Source organism: Pleurodeles waltl, chromosome 9 (assembly GCF_031143425.1).
Source record: "Pleurodeles waltl isolate 20211129_DDA chromosome 9, aPleWal1.hap1.20221129, whole genome shotgun sequence".
In the NCBI taxonomy this organism is placed as follows: domain Eukaryota; kingdom Metazoa; phylum Chordata; class Amphibia; order Caudata; family Salamandridae; genus Pleurodeles; species Pleurodeles waltl.
The window spans coordinates 872,259,090-872,278,913 of record NC_090448.1 but is presented as its reverse complement, the minus strand read 5'-3'; the positions used below and the strand labels follow the sequence as shown (position 1 = coordinate 872,278,913).

General features: G+C 45.3%; 1 protein-coding gene across 4 annotated transcripts in view; it reads right to left on the bottom strand.

The window, feature by feature from the left end:
• Nucleotides 1-15,148, bottom strand: part of CCDC88C (coiled-coil domain containing 88C) — a 476,272-nt gene extending 461,124 nt beyond the window's left edge. For all 4 annotated transcript variants that reach the window (XM_069208171.1, XM_069208172.1, XM_069208170.1 and 1 more), the window contains exon 1: nt 14,323-15,148. In XM_069208171.1, the coding sequence (XP_069064272.1) occupies nt 14,323-14,382 (60 nt within the window). In that variant the 5' untranslated portion in view covers nt 14,383-15,148. The remainder of the gene's footprint in view (nt 1-14,322) is intronic.
• Nucleotides 15,149-19,824: the final 4,676 nt, after the last annotated feature.

Genomic DNA, 19,824 nt, shown 5'->3' with positions numbered 1-19,824 from the left:
GTTTGTGGTCCTTTGCAGGAATGTCTTGCCATCGGAAAAAAAAAGTTCCACTTGCATTTTAAAATAAAATTGTGTTTTTCTTTGTAGTACAAGCATATGACAAAGTAAATTAAAAAAAGAAATAAAGAAAGACAAAGAGAAAAAATATGCCAACTGAATTTGGTCGGGTATGTGTTTCACTATAAAATAAAAGTAAAGCTTTACACTGGTCTTCCATCTTGGAACAGTTAAATATGATAGGGTTAGCAGAATACCATTTCAAGATGAAGGCATGGTTTTGAAGCTTCCAGCTGTGTTGCCTGGTGTTCTGTATAAGAAAGTTGTGGCCCAGTGGCAATTCCAGCAGAGCTGCTGGTACTTTTATTACTCAATTATCACTAGTCTGCATTTGCAGGTGAGCTGTTGTGAGGTGAACTCAAGGACATATCTCCTGAGGTTGGATTCCTCAGTATACAGAGTAACACTGAGTAAACAGGCAAATACTGTTGCTTGGACTACCTGACAACCTAAAGACCAATTGTCATCTACTAGGCAGAGCCAAATATCGTCAAAAAAAGACAGTGGCTGAAGATGGCTGATCCGTTGTCCCATTGCATCTATGCTGTTCCGAAGGGCTGAACTAATATGTGAATGACACTGTGTCTGGGAAACACCCGAAGTGGGCTTACTTGCAGAGCCACTGCAAGCTTCCTTCAATGACATGGAAAAGTGTGGTACTTAGGGCCACTGCGAGCTTCCTTCAACGACATGGAACAAGTGTGACACTGGCCGGCACCATTCAATGCCTCCCGTAGGTGCACCGAACAAGAAGCATTTCACATTTGGCAGATGTGTAAGGAACAGCACTAGGGTGTATTTGAGTGCAAGCTCAACTCGCACACATAGCAAGATTTCCACACACTAAACAGGTACATCACCAGGCAGGGATACACAGGACCTACCAATCCGATCAGAAACAATGCAAGCTTCTCTCGCATTCACAGAACATGGACAGCATCTGCAGCAGCAGTCCAAGTACATGTGTAAACACACAACGTGTAGCATTTTGCAGCAATGTAAGCACAGCCTCAAGACGGTCACTAGCAGTGCAGGCTGGACTATCTTCACATACAAAACAGATATTACACTGGCAGCAGCATATAAGGTTATTTCAGGCACAAAATACTCACAGCTAAATGAACCACTGAAGGCTCGAGCAAGATGCTAGGCTTTGGTTCAGTTCGATGTCCTCTTGAGTCCTCGACCCCAAAATGATCTGAGATTTATTTCGGCTTCTCTGTTATACCCACGCTCTAACCTCACTCAACAAGAATGAAAGATAAAGCATTTAACTTTGTTGTTAAACAGGAGCAAGAAATGGATACCAATCTTGTTGCAGAATTACACAATGTAAAACCAGAAAACGTTGGATCAATCCAGACTTGGCCACTTGCCCACCTTTATAATTCTAGGCAATTATTTTATTGTGCACCCTATTTTTTTTGTTGCGTTTGAGAAAACCTTGAAAAACTATTAGGAACTATTATGTTGTTCCATGTAAAATAAGAAAATAGCCCACTAAAAGGTGTACATGCCTCTTAGTTCACTAATGGTCTTGTCGTCAGAGTTGGGTGTAGCTGCATACATGTTTCTAAGTTTATGTTTAAAAACTATCACTTTTAATTAACTCTTTTCAATGCAGACACATAGCCTGATATACTGAAGTGAGACCCTTGTCAAAGAAATATAACCTTTTGAATTTTTTTTAAAGACATGTACCATACTTTTACATAATAGTTGTTCCACAACTTCCATACCAAATTTTACAGATTTCCATGTTAGTCTGTTGGGTAGCCCACCTCTACTACAGCACTGGGTATAAAAGTTACTCAGTTCCCTCTCTTTCAGTGTCTCGCTTTGGGGAGCAACATCTTGTTTTCCTGAGATTCTAGTCGGCTTCCAAGGGTCTCAGAAGGATAACTATTCCTATTTCTGGTTTTAATAAAGAATTATGCATTAGCAACTCGAATAAGTCAGTCACTTTTCCATTTTCCGTATTCTGCACTATGCGAGGCTACGTTTTTTTACTAACTGCCATCCATCCGTCAGGCTGAACGCAGTGATTACTGTGATTGCCTTGTCTTCAGAAGCCATCCAGCTTCTTGGGCATAACTTGTTCTTTGACCTTTGCTGTCCTCAGGCAGCCAGGGCCGAATGGTGCATTTACAAATGTGAGCATGTGCACTGCTCGGATATTCAGTGCGTGCACAATGAGGCCTTCGCAGTGCCCTCGCAGGTGCTTCAGAAGATTCTACTGCTGGAGTCTGACTCTTGCAGCTGACGAAATTGGACAGGGTTAACAGCAAGATACCAGTGCTGTAATAGCTCCTGTTGCCCTAGTAGGAAGTGGTCCTCCCATGCATCAATGTTACATCATTGAACTCATAGGGATTCTGAAAAATCCAAGCATCACACAACGAACAAGTGTCTCAAATGAGCCACGCCCATTCAGCAGGAAGTGGAAAGGGTATATCATGTATCTGGTGTTGCATTTAGGAGCCTACTGTCACAAATATATTATCAAACCATGGAGTGACAGCCACTGTCATTTACAGACAGCACATTTTCTATTGAAATAACCACAAAATTTGCAAAGGCATACAGTTTTATTGTTACACTTCACAACACACAAACGGAAATTTGAGGAAAATGGACTTCAGCAAATATTTGTCTTTTGCACATCCCCAAATAAAGTGTCTTGATTTGTTTTGATCTTATTAAAATCTTTGTTTCCATTGCACTTTAGAATAAGGGAAAAAAGAGCTTCATTGGTGATTTCCAGTTTTTTTTTTCCTTTGAAATAATTGTACAATTCACTTAAAGCTATTTAAATTGTGTTGTGTGTTGGAAGAAAACAACATTCTACTGCCTTTCTTTTCACACAAGCAAGATTTTCACATAGTTCACTTTACTTTTTTTCTCTACTGCAAAGTGTGATGATTTTGTAAATACCAGTCTCCATGTTAAAAGAATAAGGTGACATTTGTCACAAGAACAGAGAGATATGTGACCCCTTTATCTGACTGCAAACCAAATGTGACACGATTTAAAAAAATAAATAAAAAACAACAACAAAAAACGTAGTCATCCTAAATGGTCGTACACCTATGGAACTCCAGCATGGTTATTTTGGTGCCCTCTCCTCTCAGGGCTCACGGGGCTGTTGTATTTAGGCTCCGTCCCACAGTGCTTTGCCCCAGCTGCACCATGGGTAGCAAAGTCTCTGAAATTTTGATGATTTTGAAGAGAGAAAGAATGTACACAAACAAAATACCTGAGGTTCGCTGTACTCATTGGAGACAAATTGAAATGAGAGGTGACGCGCATCTCTGAGGAACAGGTTTTGAAGAGTAGGCCTTGCTCTTTTCTTATCCATCAGAACTATGCCACGTCATATTGTCTGCTGAATTCTTGGAGGAAAAGTGCTGAATAGAAGCCATACCCTTGACAGAAACAATACTTTTCAGTCAGGTGCAAATGCTCAGTCCAAGGGTATGAGTGATTCACCGAGCGGTAAAAGACTTGCGTTCCCAGGGAACGGCCTGTAGGTAAAGTGGAAGTTAATATAGAACAGACTGACGGGGCCCGGATAGTGTCAATGGCATGTCGGTCAGGCTGAACAGATCTCCGAGGCACACAAATACCAGTCTGACTCTGCTAAACGTCTTTTGTGTTAAGAGGAAACAGGAGTAGGGCACGAAACAAAATTTACAGTATAGCGCTTCTCAGCAGGGCACAGTTTCATGAGGTGAGATCTTGTTCTGCTGCTCCCCAACCAGCAGCCCTCAGCAGGATCAAGTTCCATCAGCAGAGCCGGTGCACAGAGGCCACCGATCTAACAACCAGCGCAGACACTGGTGACTCTTCAGACGTACCTAGGGGGGCATTCTAGAGGGAGGAAGCAGCAGAGGGGCTCCTTTGATCGCTTTCTCCTCACAGAACATAGGAAGAGGCTCGTCCCTCAATGATAAATATCTCAAATACTCAGAAAATTGCAGTTCTGGGAGAAATATTTAGCCCAAACTGGCAAGAAACTGCTTCAATTCTGTGTAGGGTGCCAATTAAATGAAGGACTCCACTCCTTATATGATATGGCATGGCACCATAGGACGCATTTTTTTTTTTTTTTTAAATCTACTCAAAGAGGCTTTTAAGACCATCAAATCACTTCTTTCAGTAAGGAGCGGCTGAGTTAAAATCTTCCCTCAAAAATGAGAAGCATTAGACAACAGCTAGTCTAGTCAAAACATAATAAAAATACATGTTCATTGTCAAAGTAGATACCATTAAAAAGACTAAATTATAACAAAAGTATGTGCCAAAAGACCAGAAATCGAGGTGGGGATTGTGAGGGATTTTTTAAAAATAAAATTATATATTATATGCACAATATATTTACTTATGAGGGCTTTTGGTCAGTCCTTGCAACCCATTAGTCTGATATTGTGTCATTCACATGTTTCTTCTGCCCACTACAGCATACACTTGATTTAATCATTATTTTTAGTCTGGTGAGGGCCCAGGACTGTCCCCAAGAAAGGTTTGCAAAAATCATGGTAAAACAAAACAAGCACTGACGAAGTCAAACGTTATGACAACCAATGACAGACCTATTGGCTTGCCAGTGATGGTTAGGTCTGCAAGACCTATTGCTAGCAATTCTGTAAAACGAATACATAGTATGTGATTCCAGAGGAGTATTTCCTTATCACCTCATTTTATTGTGTGTTTGGTTAATCTTTCCACCGCCTACAAAAGTGCTTGCACACTGCAATGCATGAGGGCTATTTTACCATCTCAAGAGTATTCTGAACCATTACACATGAAATGCATTATATCTCAGAGATGCACTGTATAAGGAACAAGATCATTTTTGCTTTTAAACTGCAACAGGCTTGTTTAATGTTTTACTATGGAGTCAAAATGCAAGTCAGGCTTTTGCCAATGCGTGTTCTTATATGTTGTCTCTCTGTTATACAACTGGGCTCAGTTTAGGGCTGTCGTGGTTGTTCTGCGATTGTCATATTGGGAAATTGCTTAATTGAAATCTGTGGTACCTCCCTTGAAAAGGTGACTTCTTGACTCATCTGGCAGATATGGGGTTTTCCCCCTTTTACCTAGTTACTTGATGGGGCTAATAAAAAACATTTAAACCTAAAGCCAGGAAGTCCCTTCTTCCTAGAACAATAAATAACGGCACGAAATACTGTTTTTTTGCAACTTTTCAAGTAGTGCCTCACTGTGCTCTTCCTGTGTGGGATCTGAGCAGAGGCTGGAGACAAACTGAGGCGAGTCAACCACTGCACAAGTAGGTTAGGGGTACCTCACCTGGTCAGTAATGGAATGGGAAAGGATGGATGGATGATATACTTCCAGGATCTTGAACTAAATCAGCCAAAGGTGCTTTTTGGTAATCAGGTAGTGATGAACAGGCTCGGGCTGAGGCACATGATACTGCAGTAGGCAGAATATCCACAATATTGTATATCGGATGTTGTCCTACGGATAGCGGAAGATAAAATGCAGATTTCTCGCTTTAGGAGTCTAGTCATTTGCAAGGTCCGAAAGAGTACCCCAAAGGAATCAGTTCTGGGGTGTGAAGTATAAACATAAGCTCACGCAGTCTCCAAAATACACAGGGACTCTGGATCCTCAGGCTGTCAGGTACCAGAGAGGCTCTCCCGTGACCCAGTTTGAAAATTGGGCTACCCTTATCCCGCAGCTCAAGTGTTACCTGTGCAGATAGTCAGGCATGAGCCACAGAGATTGGTTGAGGAACAAAGGAGAAGGGAGACACCTTGCCAGGCATGGTGCTTCTAGGTGGGGTAAGGATTCCTCCTGGACCTACAGAAGCAGACATGTGGGCTTCGTATGTTCTGTGAGTCTGCTACCTCTTGACGCATGGCCCCGTACAGCAGATTAAAGGCAGGGTCACAGGCAGCATGTCAGGCTCACGCAGCCCATGTGGCATAGGAAGAAACTTGGCTGAAAACTCCAAGGTAAGCTCTGCGCGTTGCATCTTGTTATTAAATAAAAATGCTCAATGTAACGCTACTTTCTAAAGCCCAAAACCTCAAGCCTTGAGTAGATTACAGCTCGCAGCTTTTTTTTTTTTTTTTTTTTTTTTTAAGCTTTGTTCTTACTCAGTTCGTCTAGTTCCACCTCTTTCCATTTTGGCTCTTATCCTAAAACACCCTCAACAAAGGCCTTCCGCTCTTGGTATACAGCAGAAGCCCCGTGCTTCTGTTTGCTGGGGTAGTAAGGGTCCGTTTCTGCTTAAGCAAACACCTCACCTGCAGCAGAGATGCCACCCACCGGCAGTTTATTGCTTTTTGCTGCCAGTTGTACTTCGAGGTGATGCACATGGTGCCCCTTCTGAAAAAAAACAAGCAACTCCTCATAGGACCACAACAAATGCATGCTGCAAATGGCTGCTGTACGTGTAGTGACACTGCTCACTTTTGTGGGTCCCAAAGCATGTCATACATGGGAGACAGGGTCACCTTGTACCCTGCCAAAGAATCAATGACAAGCCAGATACCGCCCTTGTGGAGTTGTTTTCTCCTTTTGCAAACAGGGCTATTCGGTTGAATAATGAATACACAAACTTTGTCACCTTAAGAATGCATTAACGTATTTGCCCACAAAGTTTTATCCGGATACATTTGGCCTCAAGTGGCAACAGTCCTAAGATTTGAAAGCATGATCTTGGCTACTTGGGGATACAACCCCAAAATCCCACGGATATGGAGCTCGCCGCCCTTCCAGCAGGGTCAACGCAGGCCCACAAGCCTTTTTCAGACCGACTCCGCCTTCTTGCCGGATCCAATCAAAGAACAGACCTGGCAGCAAAATGGAGCCGCTTCCCAAAGCAGGAGCCACTGCTTGTCTACCTACCTTCAGGTGCCATAGAGCCAGTCCCTCAAGTACCTGGGTATCACAGATGCACCTCAGGGATCAAGTACAATGACCAGGTGAGCAGAGGGTGGGTGATTTCTGGTGAGGCAGATTCACCCACTCAATCCACTAGTATAAGGGACCTTGCATTCAGACGGTGACTCCAGGTTCAGCATCAAATATCAAACACGGCCTTTCCACGCAGTTCCTGATCTTTCTAGTACAGTGGCTCCTTAACCCCTGCACCAAATACTCAGGATCACCATATGGAAGTCCAGAGTTTTGAACCCTCGTGTGATACTAGCACACTCCGTACCCATATCTTACAATGACCTCTGTTCCATCTGTAGGGCCAGCACCATAATCCCTTATTGCCCTCAAACAAACTTCACAAGAATGTGCGTCCTTTCATACAGGTGCTTGCAGGTGTCTCAAAAGAGGGCAGGTGCCCTGCACTGTCTGTGGCTGGTGGCTCAGGATTCTAGCCCTTGGCTTGAAAGATCAGGACTGTTGTCCCCGATGGATCACAAGGGCCTCCTGCATGCTACAAGCTCAAATGTAGCCCTGGCAATTTTATTGCACCAGCCTGTGGGTGGGGGCAAAATTGGCACCCATCCTACCTGGGAAACACCCGATGCTCACTACGGCCAGTCCGACCCTGAATGTCCTGCAAAACAATTTTAGAGAGTCTTCCAAAAACTCTCTTTTTCTCATCCAATCGAGAGTTATCTTTCCAGGAAATGCATTGATATTGTTTCATGACACTTTCTCATGGCATGTCAACGTGACTACAAAGCAATATTTGCAAATGTATTGCAATAATTGACTAGTACAATATTATCAGAGCTGTTTTGTTAAACTTCTTGAGAGATATATAAAATACAATGTTATCAAACATTTACATTCATAACGGAATATTAGGTAAACGATTTTGATATATATTCAGATGTCTAAGACTAGATTTAACTTTAAATATACAATTATGGGAGGTGTTTCCATGAGCACATGCCTTTTAAAAAGTTTAAAACCTTTAGTAGCCAAACACTTCTTACTGTTGGAAATGTGTTGGCATCAACCATCTAATGAGTTCCTACAGGGTTTGGCTCTCTAATGCATCTTTCACTGGTGTGTCATGGAAGCTACAGAGTTGAGTTTCATCACCTCCTCTAGAATACCCTGCATCCCAGCAAGCTGAGAACATGTGCTCCTGCATCACCTTAGATCATGCCAGGTACGAGCTGACTGGTGCTAGATCTGGGGGAAGGTCTGCTTAGCCACCATCTCCCATACACCTTGTACATTTTTCCTCCAAAATTCTAAAAATCCATGCGACATAATCGGCACTGGTTTCATCTCTGCTCTTCTTCAAATTCAGAGTGTTGCAATAAAAAGTAAGTTCATTCTGCATAGAACCCCAATATAAAACAGACCAATGGGTGGATGTAGGAGGCTGGACTGGCTTGTAGTGAGTACCCAGGGGTACTTGCACCAGGCCCAGTTATCCCTTATTAGTGTATAGGGTGTCTAGCAGCATAGGCTGATAGATAATGGTAGCTTAGCAGAGCAGCTTAGGCTGAACTAGGAGACGAGTGAAGCTCCTACATTACCACTAGTGTCATATGCACAATATCATAAGAAAACACAATACACAGATATACTAAAAATAAAGGTACTTTATTTTTATGACAATATGCCAAAAGTATCTCAGTGAGTACCCTCAGTATGAGGATAGCAAATATACACAAGATATATGTACACAATACCAAAATATGCAGTAATAGTATTAGAAAACAGGGCAAACAATGTATAGTTACAATAGGATGCAATGGAGACACATAGGGATAGGGGCAACACAAACCATATACTCCAAAAATGGAATGCGAACCACGAATGGACCCCAAACCTATGTGACCTTGTAGAGGGTCGCTGGGACAATTAGAAAATAGTAAGGGTTAGAAAAATAGCCCACCCCAAGACCCTGAAAAGTGAGTGCAAAGTGCACTAAAGTTCCCCAAAGGACATAGAAGTCGTGATAGAGGAATTATGCAGGAAAGACACAAATCAGCAATGCAACAACGATGGATTTCCAGTCGAGGGTACCTGTGGAACAAGGGGACCAAGTCCAAAAGTCACAAGCAAGTCGGAGAAGGGCAGATGCCCAGGAAATGCCAGCTGTGGGTGCAAAGAAGCTGCTACTGGACAGTAGAAGCTGGAGATTCTGCAGGAACGACAAGGGCTAGGAACTTCCCCTTTGGAGGACGGATCCCCCACGCCGTGGAGAGTCGTGCAGAAGTGTTTTCCTGAAGAAAGACCGCCAACAAGCCTTGCTAGCTGCAAATCGTGCGGTTAGGGTTTTTGGGTGCTGCTGTGGCCCAGGAGGGACCAGGATGTCGCCAATTGCGTCTGGGGACAGAGGGGGCTTCGAGCAAGACAAGGAGCCCTCTCAGCAGCAGGCAGCACCCGCAGAAGTGCCAGAAACAGGCACTACGAGAATGCGTGAAACAGTGCTCACCCGAAGTCGCACAAAGGAGTCCCACGTCGCCGGAGGACAACTTAGGAGGTCGCGCAATGCAGGTTAGAGTGCCGTGGACCCAGGCTGGACTGTGCACAAAGGATTTCCGCCGGAAGTGCACGGAGGCCGGAGTAGCTGCAAAAGTCACGGTTCCCAGCAATGCAGTCTGGCCTGGGGAGGCAAGGACTTACCTCCACCAAACTTGGACTGAAGAGTCACTGGACTGTGGGAGTCACTTGGACAGAGTTGCTGGATTCAAGGGACCTCGCTCGTCGTGCTGAGAGGAGACCCAATGTACCGGTGATGCAGTTCTTTGGTGCCTGCGGTTGCAGGGGGACGATTCCGTCGACCCACGGGAGATTTCTTCGGAGCTTCTAGTGCAGAGAGGAGGCAGACTACCCCCACAGCATGCACCACCAGGAAAACAGTAGAGAAGGCGGCAGGATCAGCGTTACAGAGTTGCAGTAGTCGTCTTCGCTACTATGTTGCAGTTTTGCAGGCTTCCAGCGCGGTCAGCAGTCGATTCCTTGGCAGAAGGTGAAGAGAGAGATGCAGAGGAACTCGGATGAGCTCTTGCATTCGTTATCTAAGGAATCCCAAGAGACAGAGACCCTAAATAGCCAGAAAAGAGGGTTTGGCTACCTAGGAGAGAGGATAGGCTTGCAACACCTGATGGAGCCTATCAGGAGGAGTCTCTGACGTCACCTGATGGCACTGGCCACTCAGAGCAGTCCAGTGTGCCAGCAGCACCTCTGTTTACAAGATGGCAGAGGTCTGGAGCACACTGGGCACCTCCCAGGGGAGGTACAGGTCAGGGGAGTGGTCACTCCCCTTTCCTTTGTCCAGTTCCGCGCCAGAGAAGGGCTAAGGGGTCCCTGAACCGGTGTAGACTGGCTTATGCAGAAATGGGCACCATGTGTGCCCATGAAAGCATTTCCAGAGGCTGGGGGAGGCTACTCCTCCCCTGCCTTCACACCATTTTCCAAAGGGAGAGGGTGTAACACCCTCTCTCAGAGGAAGTCCTTTGTTCTGCCATCCTGGGCCAGGCCTGGCTGGACCCCAGGAGGGCAGAAGTCTGTCTGAGGGGTTGGCAGCAGCAGCAGCTGCGGTGAAACCCCGGGAAAGGCAGTTTGGCAGTACCAGGGTCTGTGCTACAGACCACTGGGATCATGGGATTGTGCCAACTATGCCAGGATGGTATAGAGGGGGCAATTCCATGATCATAGACATGTTACATGGCCATATTCGGAGTTACCATTGTGAAGCTACACATAGGTAGTGACCTATATGTAGTGCACGCGTGTAATGGTGTCCCCGCACTCACAAAGTCCAGGGAATTGGCCCTGAACAATGTGGGGGCACCTTGGCTAGTGCCAGGGTGCCCACACACTAAGTAACTTAGCAGCCAAACTTTACCAGGTAAAGGTTAGACATATAGGTGACTTATAAGTTACTTATAAGTTACTTAAGTGCAGTGTAAAATGGCTGTGAAATAACGTGGACGTTATTTCACTCAGGCTGCAGTGGCAGGCCTGTGTAAGAATTGTCAGAGCTCCCTATGGGTGGCAAAAGAAATGCTGCAGCCCATAGGGATCTCCTGGAACCCCAATACCCTGGGTACCTCAGTACCATCTACTAGGGAATTATAAGGGTGTTCCAGTAAGCCAATGTAAATTGGTAAAATTGGTCACTAGCCTGTTAGTGACAATTTGAAAGAAATGAGAGTGCATAACCACTGAGGTTCTGATTAGCAGAGCCTCAGTGAGACAGTTAGTCATAACACAGGTAACACATTCAGGCACACTTATGAGCACTGGGGCCCTGGCTGGCAGGGTCCCAGTGACACATACAACTAAAACAACATATATACAGTGAAAAATGGGGGTAACATGCCAGGCAAGATGGTACTTTCGTACAGTGGACCATGGATATATGCAGCCCATCAGCTGCACAAACCGTGCCTACTGTCTGTTCAACGTCAAAGGAGTTAAGAAGTTTGTCATTTGGACATTTTATTAGCAATTGCTGGGAAATGAGTCTCAGAAACAACTGGATATTAAGCAGGACTACTTCATCAGATGTCATTCAGAGCAAAAATCACAGGGCTTTCTCGCACGAGATCAGCCCAGCAAGGATACACCTTACCACCTAGGACAGTAGTTCCCAACCTGTGGTCCTTGGAACCCTGGGGGTCCGCGAAGCCTCCTAGGGCGACCCGCAACTGCTTAGAAAATTAAATGATATTAATAGGTTAGGTCCCCAGCTTTCAGTAATGAGACTGTGGGGGGGTGCCCGGATTCCATGAACGATTCAGTGGGCGTACCCAGGTTCCAGCAATGATAAAGTGGGGGGCCACATAAGTCAAAAGGTTGGGAACTACTGACCTAGGATACAACCCTTAGTATACCTCCCCATAACCAGTGACCTGTGTTCCCCCTGCTCTAACAAAGCCCATGAAAGACAATAACGTGTGCTGTCGGGTACACAAAAAAAAAAAAAAAAATAACGTTGGCCCCATGGATTTCAACATTAACCCCAGACAGCAGTCGGATTAACCTGTAGAGAAAGTGACCACCTCCTGCCATTACCAATGACCCGGATACAGAATGGAACACAAAATGGCACGTGGTACCCGGAGCCAGTCAGTGTGACAAACACAGTGAAACTCGTGCAGTCCAGAATGTCTACGCGCTGACTACCGAAAATCAATCAGAGGGAAGGATTCATTCAACCTGGGGGTTCATTTGATAGAAACCCGGGAGTCCTTAACGCAGTAAGCCATCAGCCTACGAACCTGCAGACCGGCACGGATGTGGGAACGTTCGACAAGAATGCATGCCACTTGTAGTTTAATCCAAGGCCCACTGGCGAGTGGCCTCAAAATCTTCGCTCCTAAGCAGGTAAGCATGTATGCTTCTTCTACACCTAACCAACTACGGAACAAGTGAAAACACAAAATCTGCTTTATTTATGAGCAGATTTTAAACGCCACACAACGACTCGTTCGGTCAATGACGTCTTACAAGTAATTGTTTAATTAGCACATCTAGTCCACCGGCTTGTTTTATTCATTGCGGAAAAACCAAGGAGACCCAAAGGCTGTATTAAGTATGGAAAAGGAGCATTTTCACAAATTTAAATAGCAGAGGTAAATACCACGAACTTTATTTCACAGACGTCTATTTTCTGTAACTTGCAACTGTGGCGTCTGAATCAGTAATGCCAGCTGTCTCTTAAGTAATGTCCTCCTGTATTCCTGTATATAATAACTGGAAAGCAGGCTGAGTCAAGGTCGCTGGCCTGTCAGGAGGAATAATATATGTGACTCAATGCTCATTCTTAATAGAAACGTCAGACTGCTGTAGCGCATCTAGATTTCCATATAGATCGATATCCTCAAAAATACGCATCGTCGACATTACAGAAGAGGACACGTTTCCTCGCTTGGGAGGAGGCAACGGAAAATACAGTCTGCAGCGTGTGCATTAGCCCACTGAGGTATCTCGCAGACATCACTCAAGTTAAGAACGCGCCGTTAACGTCAGTGGAGATTCCACACGCATAAAGCCCCCTCCTTCCACCCCAACCAGCGGAATATTGATTCAGGCTAGAACAGAGCAAGGCGGCGGTTGAGAAGGAACTATTAAGTGACTAAATAGAAACGCTCTCACTGACTTATCAACCTCAACCCTCCCCCTTGCTTCTAAGTCCCTTTTATAACACACCCTACATCTGTTAACAAGGCCGCAGGTGTTCAGTAACGTATTCTGTCTGTGCATATTTGCATCCGCCCACAACTAAGCCAGAAATGTATTTTAACCCAAGACGTGTCAAGCTCGCTCCTCCCCAACTCGAGGGCTTCAAACAGAAGCGCCCGGCTGCACTACAACCCCTGTTGGCATTCCCCATTTGCATTTATTTTTGTTTTGAATATCCCCCACCCGCCACCCCCGGACGCCCTCCAACTCCCACACAGCCATGTATCTCCTCACCTCACAGCTGTCCCTCCCTGGGGCCCTTTTTCAGGACAGTGAGGGGCCACGTGCTCCTTGTGTGCCAGGACCTTTGGGACACGGGTGTATAGGGTCAACTCAGCTATGCACATTACAATGTGTCTGACGTCTATTTAACCAAAAACAATTCGCTGAAGGCATTTCACTGAGGAGCTTTGTGTTGGAAACAGTCTCTCTTTCCATCCAACCACGTTTCCGGCGAGGATATTAATTCTTTATTTAAGCGTTGTGAGTTAGTGACATGTTAAACACGTAGTTTGATGTCAGTTTCATCTCTAAACTACTTTTTTTGGCAGCAATACTCTTGTGAGTGTATCATAACTTCAAACGGTGTTCATCATTTAACCAGGTCAATGTCGCATGTTACCGCCCGCCGGACATTAAGCCCGATAACTTCACAACAAATCTAACCGATAGAAACCATTAGTAACTGCCCAACAAAAACGCTAAGGTTGCTCGTGTCAATAAAAATATTCTAGGCTTAGAAGATTCTCTTCCACAAAAATAAATCTGGAGTAAAATCGAGAGCCCGTAAAACAACTCAATCTGCTGTGAAAGTATTGTCATCTATACACTGTTACTGAAATGTGCCAAGAAATGGCAGATTAACACTGGATTGAAATGCGCAAAAACGTGAATTACCAAGAAAAGCTAAAAGCATACGTATAAGAGCACCCCCACAGACAGCAAGGCATCAATCACCATTTCATATTTCAAGGTGAACAATCACTTTCCCTGGACGCAGTTCACATGGAACAAGGTGCAAAAAGTCCGCCTGACTGCAGCCGCCCCTCTCTCCCATAGCCTGAGAACTGCGGAGCCCCGCCACACACAGACACAAAATACGAACACAATACCTACCCACGTGACCAGGGGGCACCCCAGAAAGGAGTCCATGAGTTCCGAGATGGTTACATCCATGTTCTTCAACTATCGTGGGGTCCTGGGTGGTAGTTTAAGGGCGTTTGTCTCATTCCATGCACAAAGGGTAGCGGACCGAGCAGCCCATGCTTCGCGGACCAGCGTTCCCCCCTTCTCGGGAGCTGGTGCTGCCCTCCCTAAGGGGTGAGGCGGACCATCTCTGCTCCTGGAGGGGGAGGGGCGCCTTCGCTGCTGCTGGTGGGGTATGAGGGGTTCCTGTCGTTCACACCCCGGTAGAAGCAGAGGCCTTCCCTAGGGGAAAAAGGAATGCAGAGGACGTACACAGGTTCCCAAGAAATCCTCAAAAGATTTTTAAAAAAAATAAACTCCACGGAAAAATAAACACAGATAAAACGATTTAAAAATCCAAGGAAAGTTGCTGTTTATCCAAACCCAGGGACAGAACAGACGCTTATCGTATGATAATAAATGTTTTTGTTTTTTTTTAAAGTACCGAAGCAAGTCCAGAGTTTGGGAAGCCCCTTTCAGGTCTCCGAAAGTGGAAACATTTAACGAGGAGTCGGTAGTTGCCAGTTTTCTCTGTTTGTTCTGAAGTTGTATCTGTGAGCTGGAGGGAGGCGGCGCTGGGCAGAGCCCGGAGTAACACGGGGAACGCACTCCACTGAGCACAGCAGACTACCTGGGCAACGTGCACAGCCTCGGGCGACGGACACCGGAGCTGTCCAATCGGAGACGGGGAGGGCCTGGGTCTGCCAATAGGAGCGCACCCTTACAGGGTCGCACTGCTCCTCTGTGAACAAAGCCCCCGAGACCAGCAGGGGCGGGGCCAGTGAGGCGGGCGCGAGAGGCTGTCTCTTGTTGTCCGCTAAGGGACAGAGAGAGGCTATTGTGTGAGGCGGGAGGAGCCTAAAGTTGGTCGGGGGGAGACAGGACAGTGAAAGTGAGAGAAAGGGTTGTGTAGGCAAGTGCATATGAGACTTCTCAAGGAAGAGGGCGATGCTAGGATGAGATCATGGTACTGCGAGATTAGTGGGGACGCGTTTAAAAGAACAGTTTATGTGAGAGGAGGCGTCATTTGGGAGTATCTGAGCCTGAGTGGAAGGCGGGCTCGAGACCGGTGTGCGCTTGGCAGTCTTGAATGGCCGACGAGATTTCACCTCACGCAGCCCTGCACACTGTGAGGCGGTGTGTTTTCCAGTGCAGTGCAGAAACTAATAGGGGCCGCCTCCATTCCTCTAATGTAGCCCACCCCACTGACATCAGCCCTACCGGGTTACTGGTCAGCAGGTCCCCGCTGCAGAGGAAGCCTGACGGTTGCACCTGCTCACCAGGATTCCAAAGTCGCATCCCCAAAACAATCTCGCAGTAGTCTCAGATGAATGCAAGTGTTTAGTATTCAATATATGCTTATTGGCTTTTCTGAAAGGAATGCAATATACGTCCAATCACCTCTCCAGCAGAGGGTCCCGCCCCTAAAACCTACTCTTTATCCCGGCTTTCAAGCAATCACAACAGGTAACACCATTTAAAATACTTCCTGCGACCTCCGAAGATTCACCTGATGCGACTACTGATTCAAACTTTTTTGGACATGAAACACTCCAAGTGCAATGATTTTTCCTATGAAGTTCGCTTTCTTTCCTTGAGGAACACCTTCTAAGATTAAGGAATTCTTTGAAATCCCTCCGTTCTGACACCTCCGCTCACCTACTCTGGGAAAACACAATGAGGTAGACTCCTTCGACGCTATCACTATAAAAGTATAACTCAGTACAAACATAAATAAGGATATTAGGGGCAGGGGCCAGGTAGGGAAAAAAGGTTTCTGCATCTGTGTGTATTATGTTATGTTACTGTATTTCTACAGTTTGTCTGGTAATACTTTTGGAATCTTGCCACTGTACATGGTTCTGAAGTTTTCATTCACTGCAGTGAGTGTGGTCTATTCATAGTTTTCAACCAGAATATTGACTACAGAATATCGTGGAGCCAAAATATCATGGCAAAAATATCTAGGACCAAAATATTGTGAAGGTCAGTTTATATATGTAAGCAAAAGTTTCCAATACTTAACTCCATAAATATGTACCTTGACAATATCTATATCTTCAAGATAAGTAGATGTGGAGTTAAGAATAGTAAACCTATAATTACCTGTGTTCACTTACATTCTCAATATTTTGGCCCTTGATATTTTGGCCGCAATATTTTGGCTCCACAGTATTGTTGTCTTCGATATAGTGTGACTCAACCCTATCAATATTATATTTGGCTCTGCTATGTAGTGTTTAGAGCTGCATCATATTGGATAGGGGCTACCCTGGTAGGAATACACTTATATATTGTTTAAAGTTGGAGTATTTTGGGAGCAAATGCGTTACCTAGAAGTTTGCGAGGGGACAACCACCTGAGTTTTAGAAAAAAAAATGAAAGACCTTCCTTTTCCTAAATCCTTTTGTTGGCTTTGTACTCCATCCTGTCGGATAGTGCTGGGAAACCAGAAATGCGGTCTGGAATTTGGCTAGAGTTTAATATATATCTGTGTGGACCACTGTATGTGTGCTAAAGTACTTTGCCGTTTGTTACACTCTGTTGGTATCAGAGGCAGGTGCTGAAGGAGGGGTATCAAGGTTGGGAGACACAGCTGATAAGAGGGTACCAGAGGCTGTTTGAGAGCATGCTCTTGCAAAGTTAGGGTGTGTAAAGCTGGAAAAGAGAAGATGAAGCCTGCCACAGTGGAATGGTGTGCAATGCTAGTGAGAGAGGCAACTCATGCCTAGGAAATGGTTTATGAAGGCTGATTTCCCGGAAGTGCAGAGTGTAAGGCAGTGAAATGCTCTACATCCTACAGCAGAAGTTTAAGTGGTTCAGAAAACACCTGATACTGTGGTTTCAACTTAACTCTGCAGCTCATGGGTCAAAACTGAAACTTATCAGACTAGGTTCCCCACCCACCCTGTTTGGATTTTATCCTGTCTGTTCCTGCTTGAAGCTGAGTTTTGCAAATATGTGTTAGTTCCCTGAAGTAAGTGAAAGGTAATATGAAGTCCTAAAAAAACAACTAAACAAATTAAGTTTTACTTCCCCCCTATAGGAGAGAGAAAGCAGTTGCTGTGGTAAGTATTTGTGCTACTGGAAGGTAATATGTTTGGGGGAAGGCTGTGTGATGCTGGGTGGTAGGCAGCAGCTTCTAAGGAAAGCAATGTGAGAACGCGGGGAGCTCAGGCTGCTTCTGAGGATGTGCAAGGCTGCTTTTGCTTAGGGGATGTGCAAATGAGGCTGGGGGAAAGGTGGCTACTGCTGAAGGAGAAGTGGAACTGGGTTAGAAGCATAGGAAATACCTGAAGTAGCAGACTTGACATCAGAAACAATTTGGCACATCTTAATTACATCACAGCTCTCTTTGTCCTATCCCTTTCCCTTCTATAGTCTTCACTTTACTTCTAAGATGGAAAAGGAAGGGCAAGGTGTGCAAACTGAAGAAAGTACACATAGTCCATGGATGTTTTTCTGTAGATGAGGTCTTATCACTGAGTCTAGGGATAACAAGACATGGAGTAGACATAGAGAATTCGGGGGTATTAGTGAATACTCCTGGTTCCCCTGAATAGATGATCTTGTACGTAAATGGTATTTGTATAGCGCAAATCTAGCCAAAAGGCAGTGGAGTACTGTAAATGGTCAAAGGCAATCATAAAGTCAGTAATAATAAGAGAAGGAGCTGAGTTGTGGATGGTTTATGCATTGTGATGTACTCTGAAGAGGAGAGTCTTCAACTCTTTCCTAAATTGCAGCAGCATTTGGATGATCCTAATGGATTTGGGGATGTTGTTACAGATACTGGTTGCGTAGATGGAAAAGGCCTGTTGTCTTGTTTTTTTTCTTTTTTACACATCTTAGTCTGATGGTGTCCTGGCTGCAGGTATGCCAAGAACCACCAGAGATGGTGAGCTTGCTTCCAAGATAAAAGACGATGCTGCTCATGATGACTTAAATAATGCAGCTAGATGTGAAGACGGTGCAGGCCCGCAAGGTAAGCTAGTCGCGTCCCATCAGGGTGATGCAGTTCGAGGGAAGGATGAGGGAAGTGTGCCGAATTCAAGTAAAGGAGGTTGTTTAATTTATATTAGTGAGAGTGGAGGATAGGAGGCTGTTGCAGGGCAAGTGTGCCTCAGAAAATTAGGCTGGTGCTGATGGGGGACATGTGAGGCTGAAGGGAGGAAAACTGCCTCTGAAGGGCGTGTGTGAAGGTGAGGTAGGGTCAGTGCTTAATTTGTGCTTGTTGTTTCCGGTGCTGAGCACCGGCACTTATTTTTGCGTGCCAGTGCTTATTCTTCTGTTTCAAGCATTTGCTGTGAGCAAAAGACATATGGGAAAGACGGAGGAAGAGAAAAACGAAAAGGCGTCACAATAGGAGGAAGCAGAAAGCTGCAAGAGTGAACCGAAGGGGCAGGGAGTGGGTTTAAATGGATTGAAGAGGCCCGAGATGGCTTCAGGTTTATGCTGCCTCAGTATTCCGTACTCGCACATTTAAATGCAGCAGCCGCGTGCTTAAGAGCAGGGCTTTGGGTACCGGCACGTTTTTATTTACAAATTAAGCACTGGGTAGGGTATGCATTCACTGCAGAAGATGTGTGAGGCTTGGAGAGAGGACTAAACCTCCATGAAGATTTTAGTGTTGTACTGCTTCTTGACAGAGAAGAGGATGATGAGGGTGTTTTTGTCAAGTTGGCTTTTGATGAGGGAGCCGCTGCTTTACTGGTCAGGAAAGGCTGCGGCTGAGTGAGGGTGAGCCTGTGAGGCAGGAGGCTCTTTAGAATAAGACTCTAATGCCCACTCGTGAGAAGTGGAGGCTGCTGAACGGGGAGGTGCCTACGATTGTATTGCAGTCTACTGGAGGAGAGCGGAGAGGTTGTTTTGCTTCCTGTTAGGGGTGTGTTTGAGGCTAGGCTGTTTCTTCTCTGGGCGGAGGAGACAATTGCTGAGACAGGTGTGTGAACTTTTGTTTTTGCTCCACGCTAGGCGAAGAGAACTATTGCTGAGTGTGTGTGTGTGTGAGAGGCTAGACTGCCCTCTGCTGGCCTTGCACAGAAGTGGCTGCTGAAGTTTTCATTTTTCGCATCACTCCAATGCTATCACAAAACCCGTGTCTCTTAATACAAGTGCTAGAACTGCCGGTCAGAATACTGCATTAACTCGTCCCCAGTATAACTATATACTTGATCAGCTTTCCAACAAACTTTTACCTTGTCGCTATTTCGGGACGTTAATATTGATATTATTGTTGTAGATATTTTTGGAATGTCAATTTATGAGCGAGCATCTACTACCCTCTGCTGGTACGAAGAGACATCTGCAGCTGCATTCCTTGTTTGTGCAGCTGCCAAAGGTTCATGTCTGCCCACACTGCACTGCTGCACAGTGAATGCGACTGGTTTGTCGACGCACGTGAAACCCTCTAACATTCGGGAACCCCTACTT